The 12,917-nt window shown below is 43.4% G+C and overlaps 1 protein-coding gene across 4 annotated transcripts in view; it reads left to right on the top strand.

Annotated features, from left to right (window-relative positions):
• shdb (Src homology 2 domain containing transforming protein D, b) overlaps nt 1-12,917 on the top strand; it is a 347,526-nt gene that overhangs the window by 195,358 nt on the left and 139,251 nt on the right. For all 4 annotated transcript variants that reach the window (XM_059991612.1, XM_059991613.1, XM_059991610.1 and 1 more), the window contains exon 4: nt 851-1,066. In XM_059991612.1, the coding sequence (XP_059847595.1) occupies nt 851-1,066 (216 nt within the window). The remainder of the gene's footprint in view (nt 1-850; nt 1,067-12,917) is intronic.

The raw sequence follows: 12,917 nt of genomic DNA, 5'->3' as shown, positions 1-12,917 counted from the left end.
CTTTAGACCTTATCTAAACCTCTTATGTGCACACGGACCCTATCTAAACCTCTTATGTGCACATGGACCCTATCTAAACCTCTTATGTGCACATGGACCCTATCTAAACCTCATGAGCACATGGACCCTATCTAAACCTCTTGTGTGCACATGGACCCTATCTAAACCTCATGTGCACATGGACCCTATCTAAACCTCGTGTGCACATGGACCCTATCTAAACCTCTTGTGTGCACATGGACCCTATCGAAACCTCATGTGCACATGGACCCTATCTAAACCTCGTGTGCACATGGACCCTATCTAAACCTCATGTGCACATGGACCTTATCTAAACCTCTTATGTGCACACGGACCCTATCTAAACCTCTTATGTGCACATGGACCCTATCTAAACCTCATGTGCACATGGACCCTATCTAAACCTCTTATGTGTACATGGACCCTATCTAAACCTCTTATGTGCACATGGACCCTATCTAAGCCACTTATGATCTTATACATTTTTATAAGATCAGCTTTTATTCTCCTGGGCTCCAATGAGGACAGTCCCACCCTGCTCAGTCTCTCTCTATAAAGTATTCCCTCGAGTCCCAGCCACGCTTTTTTTCAAGCCCCTCTATACTCTTTCTTACTTAATGACATCAATGTAATCAATGTAAACCTTCATGTAATGAAAAGCCCCGTGTATATAACAACTTGAATTTGTTTGTTCACATTGAGATGGCTCAAAGCATTCCGCTGGGCCAGCCATTGTGCAACTAAGCAATGCACAGTGACTATTGCATGATAATGTGCATATCATAAGTGACCTCCACACAGGGCCATTAACGTTTTCTTCCTTTCACAGAATTCCAGAGAAAAGGAGAAAAGAAACACAGGAAGGGTCTCCAACTCTACGACACTCCCTATGAGCCAGAGGAGAATGAGACGGAGTCGGATGCAGAGAATGCAGCTGGTAAGAAGGTGCGAGAGAGCCGCCTCCCTCAAGACGACGAGCGGCCTGCTGACGAGTATGACCAGCCCTGGGAGTGGAAGAAGGACCACATCTCAAAAGCATTTGCAGGTACATTTATGCAAGGTGGGATCTTCGTAAGGTGTAAGCTTTTACACACCATCAATGATTCCTGCCTACCCTTTTAAATCTCTGATAAGTACTTATCAGCCACTGTAGAGGCTGATATCAGTCTGCCATGGACCATCCAAAATACCAGCAATACATCCTACCAGTCCATGTATGATGCAGCCGAATGTCTGTCTTCCCACAAACTGAATATGTTGCTGTTTCCCTGACCAAACACCTCACCAGAATGATACCTGCTTTCCCATGCGTCATACAAAATAATAATATCCAGACTCATATCTGCCTGCCTGTATCATATAATCAAATATGTTCCTGCCCATGTATTATGGAGGCTGATACCCGCACACTTACTGTATGTATCACAAAGATTTTTGGCTGCCTGATCATGCACTGTACAGAATGGTGTCTGCCTGCTGGTATCTGTTCTACGGACTGATATCAGTGTACTGCAGAGACAGATCCTTGCCTGCTTGACTACCCCACAAAATAAAGGCAACGTGAACTCACAGTTTTGTATGCTGACTGTGGCTCTTTCATCTTTATGTGAAATATTTGCAGTTGATGGCGGGAGTGCTGATGCATGCCTCCCTAGGAACCATTCAGATTGGCGTCTGATGCTCAAGTTTTATACAGTCTGATGACTTTCCCTGTATAGAATGAGTGAGCAAAGCACAGACAGGTTTTCAGTAAAACCAGTCTGTCTCCCACCCCTCTGTCGCTGGCACCAAGTCAGCCAGGGTTTATGGCCCCACAGATGGCAGCTGCCAACTGATGCTTTTCCAAAGCAGCTGTTTGCCATTCCTAAATCTCAGCAGTGAGTGTGACAGGTGTTGTGTCCCACACAATCTAGTCTCCTTGTGTTATCCACACAAATACTATGTATGTAAATTGGGGAACATTTGTGATACAGTAGTTCCTATCAGACACTTGCCTTGATTAATCAAGTCAGATAATAAAATATAACTAGCTACTGTTCACAAAACCTCAATACTGTTGGATTGGCATAAATGTCCATTAGATTCACTAGCTTATTTTTACTGAGGACAAACCCTGCCATCCTTACTGGGTGAGCCCTGCATGTGATTCCACAGCTCTTTCCTCTGAAATGACCTACCAAGGTTGATGGTGTGGATAGTGTAGAAGATTGACGTAGGTTACAATGGGACATTGACTGGGCTGAGAAGTGGCAAATGCAGTTCAACCCGGAAATGTGTGAATTGATTCAAATTGGAAGGTCAAATTTGAAGACAGAATACAGGGTTAATGGTAGGATTCTTAGCAGTGTGGAGGAACTGAGAGATCTCAAGATCCATGTACATAGTTGCTGCGCAAGTTGATAGGGTGTAAAGAAGGCGTATGGTGTGTTGGCCTTGTTTAGTCATGGATAGAGTTCAAGAGCTGTGAGGTAATGTTGCAACTCTATAAAACTCTGGTTAGAGTGGTGCCGCAGCAACAACCTGGCACTCAACATTAATAAGACGAAAGAGCTGATTGTGGACTTCAGGAAGGGTAAGATGAAGGAACACATACCAATCCTCATGGAGGAATCAGAAGTGGAGAGAGTGAGCAGTTTCAAGTTCCTTGGTGTCAAGATCGCTGAGGATCTAACCTGGTCCCAACATATCGATGTCGTTATAAAGAAGGCAAGACAGTGGCTATACTTCATTAGGAGTTTGAAGAGATTTGATATGTCAACAAATAAACACAAAAACTTGTTTCAATGCACCGTGGAGAGCATTCGAACAGGCTGCATCACTGTCTAGTATGGGGGCGGGGAGAAGGGACTACTGCACGGGACCAAAAGTGGCTGTACAAGGTTGTAAATCTAATCAACTCCACCATGAGTACTAGCCTACAAAGTACCCAGGACATCTTTAGGGAGCGGTGTCTCAGAAAGGCAGTGTCTATTACTAAGGACCTCCAGCACCCAGGGCATGCCCTTTTCTCCCTGTTACCATCAGGTAGGAGATACAGAAGCCTGAAGGCACACACTCAGTGACTCAGGAACAGCTTCTTCCCCTCTGCCATCCAATTCCTTTGAACCCTTGGACACTAGCTCACTTTTTTTAATATACAGTATTTCTGTTTTTTGCATGTTTCTTCATCTATTCAATATATGTATACTGTAATTAATTTACTTAGTTATGTATTATTACTTTTTTTTCTTCTATATTTTGCACTGCATTGAACTGCTGCTGTTAAGTTAACAAACTTCATGTCACATAGAAATATAGAAAACCTACAGCACAGACCTTTCAGCCCACTAAGCTGTGTCAAACATGTCCTTACCTTAGAAATTACCTAGGGTTACTCATAGCCCTCTAATTTTCTGAGCCCCATGTACCCCTGTCCAGAAGTCTCTGAAAAGACCCTATCGTAGCTCCACCACCGTCGCCGGCAGCCCATTCCACGCAGTCACCACTCTGCGTAAAAAACTTACCCCTGGCATCTCCTCTGTACCTACTCCCAAGCACCTTAAAACTGTGCCCTCTCAACTTAGCCATTTCAGCCATGGGAAAAAGCCTCTGGATATTCACACGATCAATGCCTCTCATTACCTTATACACCACTATCAGGTCACCTTTCATTCTCCGTCACTCCAGGGAGAAAAGGCTGAGTTCACAACCAAGTTGGGAGAGTAAGCATTCAGCACGGACCAGAAGGGTCGAGATGGCCTGTTTCTGTGCTGTAATTGTTCTATGGTTATATGGTTCACTCAACCTATTCTCATAAGGCATGCTCCCCAATCCGGGCAATATCTTTGTAAATCTCCTCTGCACCCTTTCTACGGTTTCTAAATCTTTCCTATAGTGAGGCGACCAGAACTTATCTTGACAACTGCAAATGTTGTCACTGAATATCTGCGTGTAAAGACTTTGCAAGAGACAGAACATGTAAGGCGATATTATCATGCTGGTGATAATAAACCTGAATCTGACTCTGATTCCGATATTGTGTTCAGTTCTGGTCACCTCATTATGGGCCAAATGTGGAAGCTTTATAGAGGGGGCAGAGGAGATTTGCCAAGACGCTGCCTGGATTAGAGAACATGTCTTATGAGGATAGATTGTATGAGCTAAGACTTTTCTCTTTGGAAAGAAGGAGGAGGATGAGAGATGGTAAGAGGCACAAATTGAATAGATAGCCAGAGACTTTTTCTTCCACAGTGGACGTGGTTAATACAAGAGGGCATAACTTTAAGGTGATTGAAGGGAAATATGGGGGGGGGGGGTGAGTTTTTACACAGAGAGTGGTAATTATGTGGAACACACTTCCAAGGGCAGCCACATCAGGGCCATTTAAGGCACGTTTAGATGGGCACATGGATGATAGAAAAATGGAGGGCCAGTGTCTGAAATACATCTTATGGAAATCTTTGTTTGATGATGAACTTCAATAAAAAAATAAATTACAAAAAGAAAAGAAAAATGGAGGGCTATGTAGAAGGGAAGATTTAGATTGATCGTAGAGTACGTTATAAGGTCAGCACAACACCGTGGCCAAAGCACCTGTATTGTGCTATAATGTTCTGAGCTGCTCAGTTCAAGGACAATTAGTTATGGGATTAAATTCTGGCCTTGACAGTGCTGAGAGATTCTAAAAACGAGCAAAAAAAATAGTGATTAGGCAGCCCAAGTTTCTTGTCTCTCCATACTCCTGATACACAGGCTGATTCAGATTCTGATTTGTTTATTGTTATGTACACCAGAGTGCAATGAAATTCCTCACCCTCATGAAGCTCATAAAGCAAGCAGTAAATATAAATACAGTGAAGTGCACAAGGTAGCGGAATGGTGCAAGTATAGTAGTGCAAACTGAAGTCATGCAAAGGGACAATTGCCCATCCTGGCCAGGATGATGTAGACTGGGAATTAAATGTGTATTCCTGATTTTGCAGTGAAGTCCTCATTCATTGGAGTGAATCTTGTTCTTAATGCCTTTTTATCTAAGGAAAAGGCAGGCTTTTTACCTCTTGTCAACTGTCACTTTGACTCGATTGGTTGTTCTTTGGTTAGAAGGCTGCAGGCTGGAGCTTCACTTGAGAACGCTTGCACGTGCTCAGTGGCGTGCTGCGGGTGCACTGCAGTGTCAGAGTCATTTTACATCAGACAAGATGTTAAAAACAAAGGCTTTGTCAATCCATTCAAGTGCAAGTTGAACGGTGTTGGTGGGGCTGATCTCCCAGTCGAATAAGATCTACTAGGAGTTTATGAAAATGTAAACAAAGTAGCCCACGATAGTTAAGTGTTATGGAAAGTTTCTGTACTGAACATTTTCTCCTGAAGTTCCCCTCTCACTTAAGGAACTGAGAGGGGGGAGGGCTCACTTTCTCTGTAATAACAAGAAGGGGAGTCATGGAAAAACCAATGAGGCCTAATCGCTGGAAATGGCATCTCAATTGAAGATATATTCTAGGCTGCTCCCTCTGAAGATAAATTGCTTCTCCAAGCAGCTGTGGCCTTCTCTCATCCCTAATGTATTAACCCTTTAGGTGCTCTTTCATATTAAAGAATTACAGGCAACAGCGAGACAGCTGACTCGCCTCTGTCAGAAATTTAATTTAATTGCATTTACAGGAAGCAGTATAGGGCCATGAAATGTGAGGTTTAAATTGCCTGAGCATGTAACATAAACCTGATGCACTCTTCCCATTTTTCCACTCCCATCCCCCAATCTCTAAGTACATGTTTGAGTTCTTCATTATGTGGTGGTCTCCTAGTATCACCATCCATTTTATAGAATCAGAAAGAGGCTATTCTGCCCATCATGTCCATTCTGGCTTCCTACCAGGGCAACATTAATGCTTTGAAAAGGACTGGAGCAAAGTTAGTTGGTAAGTTTGCACTTTTCAGTAAACCTAGAAACTGGTGGATGATGTGATCAGTACATGTGACTTCAGAAGGATGATCATTAAACTACATTGAATCAGAATCAGGTTTATTACCACTGACATATCTTGTGAAATTGCCTGATGATATAGATCAAGTAAACTCAACCACAGCATTGGTTAATTATGATATTGGCTTAGTCTAGTAATGCTTCTTTGGGTGGTATTTGGCTCAGTCCCTGGTTTTATGCTTATCTTGTATATAATCTGTCTTAATCAAGGGGGCCTATATTGTCATTTTCTGCCTTGGTTGGGGGAGGGGATTAGATGCAGCAGAATGATTGATATTCAGTTGCCTTCCTGAAAGAAAATACCTGAGCTTTGGATTGGGTCGAAGATTGAACTGTGCTGTGAGGGCCCTTTTGCTCGAATAGCTGCTACCTTTACTATCAGAGTTAGCTGTCAAAATGCATGTGTGAAGAGTGATGCCTGGGTCAAGTAATGGAGTACTGCCAGCACCTGAAAGATCTTATCCCCATAGTCGGTGGGGGAGGCTGGTTGCTGTTTCCCTAACACTCGATACCATAATGCATTTAAAACAAAACTTTTTTTGTAAAGGAAAAGAGTTATTGCTCCATATCAGATCTCTTGTGAATTATTAAATGAGCTCTTTCATCCACAGTAATGGAAATCAATGCCATGGTTAATTTATTTATGAGTCTGACCTGGCTGTGCCCCATGGATTCTGAAAAGCACTCTTATTATTTTAATGCTTCATGCAGATTAAAACAAAATTATTCTAAAAGATTAGGAGTTATCTGGGATCAGAGAATGTTTAGTGTAACAAATTAATTGAACTCTATTTTGTGTCGATTGCAGTGTCTTGCTGCTTTCTCCTTTCACTTACAGCTTGGAATGCTAAGCTCTGCACTCTTTGTCAGTATGTGTTTCAATGTACAGTGGTGCAGACTGGGTTAATTGACCTGTCAGATTCTTATTTGATGGAATTGCAATGGTTTATGAAATTGCATGTAATAAGCTCTTTCAGTGTGTCAGATCCAGATCCAGTGTTCAAACTGCCACATCAGAATTCCTACAAGATCCCCCGTCAACGCCTGTCCTCCGTCTCTCAAAATGTCCCCATTGAAACCAAATTCAAGCATGCTAAATTTTCCCATCACACCTCACCCACTTTTCCCCTGGTTCTCCCATAGCATCACGCAGCTTTGTTCAGTCCTTCTCCTCGGGGGCTGCAGAAACATCCAGATGCTTGGCAGAGTTTGTGGAGACGCAACATGACGTTACAAAAGGAAATGAGAAAATGCTACAATCCCTCACGCTTTCAGTCTTCCCACCCTTTTTGTTTGAATTCCCTACATGTCTGTTGTTCGCTGAGGGATGAGGCTCATGCTTAATTAGATTGACTTTACATTATTTCCCCTTTGGTCCTGACCTCCTGATTTAGCTTAAACCAATATTCCATCTTCTTCTTCATTCAGAAGTGAGGTGCCAAGGAATTACCTCTCAAAGGCAAGCATATCTCAAGTATTCTCTGTACTGAAACATTGCAGAGGCTAGGTTGCTGGAGGTACAAAAAGAGGAGGTAGATATCTTATCTGAAAAATTGGAGAACTGATGTTATTAATTATCTGGCACAAAGAGTTGAGTCCTGGGCTAGAAAATGTTGAGGGGCTAAGTGGCCTACTGTTGCTGCTATTTTCTTGTGTTCTTCTTTATACCAATAGGTACATTTATGCAGAGTAGCAATTTATAGCTTCTCAGATGGTGAGTCATTGTATCATATCACGATGAAACTAACGGAATATTGAAGTGCAGATTGTATGCACATGAACACAGGATACATGTGTATCTATGTAATTATCTTCTCCCATGTTGTCTGAGGTAAGAATGTTGGTTAGTATGTGAGCTAGTACCGTAGTCCTTTTGCACCTTACATTAGAGGTGATCAAGGAGATAGCTGATTGGTCAGATCACACTCAGAGTATTGTGAACAGTTCTGGGCCCCTTATCTAAGAGAGGATGTGCTGGCATTGAAGAGGGTCTAGAGGAGGTTTATAAGAATGATCCTGGGAATGAAAGGGTTAATACCCGGGGAGCATTTGATGACTATGGACCTGTACTTACTGAAGTTTAGAAGAATGAGGGTGGGGGATCCCATTGAATATTGAGATGCCTTGATAGAATGATGGTGGAGACAACATTTCTTATAGCGGGGGGAGTCTAGGATCAGAGGGCACGGCCTTAGAATAGAAGGATGGCCATATAGAGCAGAGACAGGCAGGAATTTATTTAGTCAAGGGTCTAGAATTCATTGTCATGGACAGCTGTGGAGGTGATTTCATTGGGTATATTTAAAGAAGGGTTGATAGGTTTTTGATTACTAACGGTGTCAAAAGTTAGAGGAGAAGGCAAGAAAATGGGGTTGAGAGTGATAATAAGTCAGCCATGTTGGGATGGAGGGGCACTCGATGGACCAAATGGCTTAATTCTGATATCTTATGGTTTAAAGAGACATTCAAAGGATGTCACTTCCAACAGTCCCTTCAATGTTGAACTGGAAACTGAGCAAGGGTACCAGACTGAGGAGTTCTATGGAGATGGAAATTATCCCAACATGCTTGTCACACACATAATTCTTTTCCACTGAGTAGCACACAGTGATGCAGCAATTAGTGCTGATGAAGCACCGCTTCAGTGACTCTTCAATCCTGATTCAGATTGAATTGAATTGACATTATTTCTTACATCCTTCATATCCATGAGGAGTAAAAATCTGCATGTTCTCCCGTGACTATCGATTTTCCACAGCTGCTCCAGTTTCTTTCCACATTCCAAGGACATGCTGGATGATTGGTTAGTGGGCCAATGTAAATTACCGCGAGTGAGCAAGGTGAGTCGAGGGGAATGGTATCTAAGAGAGTGATAGTAGATTACATGCAAATCAGTGATGGCATTGTTCTGAGGGCTGGCATAGACTCAGTGAGCAGAATAGTCACATTCTATGTCACAGGTAAATATAAGAACAAGGCTTTACAGTCAGCAGCAAAGGAAGTGAGCAGGAAAAAAGGAACACAGACCAGAAATTCAGCAAAGGAGGAGGAGGCTTTTCAAGGTCCTTTGGAAAGTGAAGAAAGATTATGAGAACTTCCAGAGGAAAGAGGCACGACACCTAGAAATGGATCTCCCCACATTTCCTGCACCGGTTTATCGAAAGATTGCACACTGTTCTAATATTTATTCCTCAATATTACTGCTAACAAACAATATGAAGGGATTATCACTACACTTTGTGGGATCTTTCTGTGCTCATCTGGCTGCAGCATTCCTTACAGTTCAGCAGCAGTTACACTTCTGAGGCACTACATTGGCTGCAAGACAGGGTGTGAAGTACAAGGACTTTCTATTCATCAGGATTTGCTTGTAGTCACATTCATTTATTCAACAAATGAATACCACGAATGGAACAGTTCTCTCTTTGCAGCCTGTCTTCATGTTGGCAGGGCACAGTGTAAGTGGGGAGTGGCAGTGGGCGGGGTTTTGAGCACTGCCAGACCCCCGAGACAACCGGAGCAAAAACAGATCAATAATTCAAAACCTCTCTGACATGAATCGGCACGCCAGCAGCCAAATGCAGAGAAATGATGTGGGGGTGAAGGACAGAATTAAGCATGGCCACAAGGGATCTTTTATTCTTTGGTTCACTACTGTGCTCCAATCAAGACTCATCACACCATCTCCAGCACTAATTAACTTGTTCCCTATATTTCAAAACAGTGGGATTCCTCAGCTCTGCTCTCGGTATTCCCTTCATCCAACAGACGTTTAAAACTCAAGAGGGTGACATATCATTATTGCTCCATCAATTTACCCACCGCATTTCCGATTCTTTCAAGTGGTGACTGTGCCCTGTGCTGTGGTGCTCCCAGGCCATCCTGCTCACAGTTGTTAACCTCTTCTCTTGTGCTTCAGAAAATGCCATGCTGCCTTTCAGGGTCCGAATGAATGACTGTGCGATTGAGTGTCATATTTAATTGCTTTGTTACTTTCATCACCAAATAAAGGATTCCCCTGACAAGGGAGAGGAAAGAGAAATTTTAAATTGCCGCCATTCTCCTACATGCCTCCCCACACCTTCCTCGTCAGGGAATGCTGATTCATTTGGGGTGCAGTTAAACATATGCTTTCCAACTACTAGTCAGGCCACAGGAGACATTGCAGCCAGGTCTGAAATAGTCTCACTTGTCCAATCTCTCCTTTTCCCAAAGGCCATTTCTCCTATCACAGCATGGATTTGCTCAGATATCACAGCAACTTATTCTGCCGCTTCCCAACTTATTAACACTATCCAAGTCTTAATTCTGATATTACTTCTCAATTGCAGGCAGCCCCCAGCACATTGGTAGCTGTTTTGGTTGTCAACGCAAACAACACATTTCACTTTGTTTCGATGTACATGTGGTGCCCATGTGGTAATTAACTCTGAATCAGTTTTGAGACATGCTAGAGTGGGGAGCAACACACAAGAGGCTGGAGGAACTCAGTGGTCAGGCAGCACTTTTGGACTGAAATGGACAGTTGATATTTTGTCTCTGGACCCTTCATCTGGGTTGAACAAGAGAATTGGAGTTTGCTGGGAAAAGAGCTAGCAAGCAATAGATGGATCCTGGTAAAGAGGGGTGTAAGGCAGATGAAGGAGTGGAGAGTGAAGATAAGCTGGGAGATGATAGGTGGAGGTGACATAAGGCTGAAGAAAATGAACCTGCTCCCTCTGTCCTTTTTTTTCATTCTTCACTGATCTACCCAGTTCCAGTACCCACTAGCCCCCCAGCTTCCACTTCCGCCTCCTCCTTCCACTGCTCTTCACCCACAGATTCCTCCTACTGCTTCCTCTGCCTCATTGTTCCCATCTGCCCTTTACACCCCCCTCTCTTGATTCCATGCCCCAATCTCCTCTCCTATCAGATTCTATCATTATCCGCCCTTTGTCACTTCCATCTGCCAGCTTCTGTCACTATTCGCAATGTCCTCTTCAGTTTGCCTATCACCACTCCTCATCTGGATCCCAGTATCGCTGGCCTGTTCTTGCTCTGACCCTCTTTCCACCTCTTTATATTGGCTCTCTGCTTTGTATTTCTCAATTCAGATGAACAGTCGCGGCCTGAAGCACCAACTGTCCATTGCCCTCCACAGATGCCACTTGACTCGTTCAGTTTCTCCAGCATTTTGAGTGTGACTTCTCAACTCGCCTTTTATCGATTCAGATCCACATCCCTGGAGCACCAATCCTGCTTTAACTTTGAATGGTCTCCAGGACGACGATTTCTTTTCTTCCGCTCTAGTAGGCCTCCTTTCAGAACCTGGTATGAAGGGCTAACGATTCCATAACTCTGTAGGGCAGACAAAGAAGTCATTCAGCCCATCAAGTGTGTCTGCTCACAGTTTAATCCCATTCCCCCACTAATTTCCCCTCTTGGATTGATTTTCGAGTGGGCTAAAAGGTCAACACAACATATGGGGCCAAAGGGTCTGTACTATGCTGTAATGTACCATTTTCGATGTTAAGTTATTCTCCCTGTATTCCCTTGAAATTCCTTCCGATTTACCATCTGGCTGTACAATAGCAGAAACTATTACAGTGGCCAATTACCCTGTCAACCTATGCATGTACTATATAGAATGTGGGAACAAACTAGACCACCCAGAGGACCCACACAGCCATGGGGAGGGGGTGGTGCAGATGTGTGTGCAAACTCCACATAGACTGCACCTGAGGTCAAGATTGAGCCCAGGTTACTGGCACTGTGAAGTAACAGCCCAACCAGGTGCACCTCTGTGAAATCTTGATTTGTAGCACTGGGCAGTGATCAGAAACAGGACGCTGTCTGAATTCATTGTATGAGGGTCACAAACACAGCTTTAAGGTACCAACCAGAGATACACAAGAGGAAAGGAATGTAGGAAATATAGGATCTTTCTGATCAGTGAAGGTCCAGCACAAATACACAATCAGCCTCCAAAGAGGATGGAGGAAAAGATATTTATGTGCTTTCTTCCCCCTTCAGTAATCCATTACTGCAGTTCTGAGTAAATAAACAATCCATTTATCATCTACAAGGAAATCTGCAGATGCTGGAAATTCAAGCAACACATGCAAAATGCTGGTGGAACGCAGCAGGCCAGGCAGTATCTATAGGGAGAAGCGCTGTCGACATTTCGGGCTGAGACCCTTCGTCAGGACTAACTGAAAGGAAAGATAGTAAGATATTTGAAAGTAGAAGGGGGAGGGGAAAATGCCTCATCTACCCAGATAATAAGCTAAAGACAAAGTTCACCCACAGGTGCAATGTATAAATGAGCTATCTGTTCTAATACAAAGTGTCAAGCTGGCTCTCTGGTCTCTGATTGAATTGAATTGAATTGACTTTATTACTTACAACCTTCTTATACATGAGGGGTAAAAATCTTTACGTTACATCTCCGTCTAAATGCGCAATGTGCAATTTGTAGTAATTTATAGTAAATAGTATGTACGACAGGACAGTCAATGTAACAGAAATATCGGCATGAATTAATTGGTCTGATGGCCTGGTGGAAGAAGCTGACCCAGAGCCTGTTGGTCCTGACTTTTGTGTTGTGGTTCCGTTTCTCAGGTGGTCGCAGCTGGAATAGTTTGTGGTTGGGGTGACTCGGGTCCCCAGTGATGAAGATGAGGTCGTAACTCAGGGTCACCTGCTGGCCCCAGCACCTCCTCGGAGTGGTGGGAATGAGATAGGAGAGGAAAAGTTAATTACTGTTCTTTCTTCCAGGAGTCAAGGAGTTGTACAGCACAGAAGTAGGCCCTTCAGCCCACCCACCCCATCCATCCTCACTTTTTGGCTAATTACACTGATTCTATTGCCTGCATTACTCCGTCTCTTTCCCTGCCTTGCGTATTCAAGTGCCTGTCTAAATGTTCATTAAACAAGTAGAGATTGAGTCTGACTC

The sequence above is a fragment of the Hypanus sabinus genome, chromosome 16 (assembly GCF_030144855.1).
Source record: "Hypanus sabinus isolate sHypSab1 chromosome 16, sHypSab1.hap1, whole genome shotgun sequence".
NCBI lineage: Eukaryota > Metazoa > Chordata > Chondrichthyes > Myliobatiformes > Dasyatidae > Hypanus > Hypanus sabinus.
This window is presented reverse-complemented; position numbering and strand designations above follow the sequence as displayed.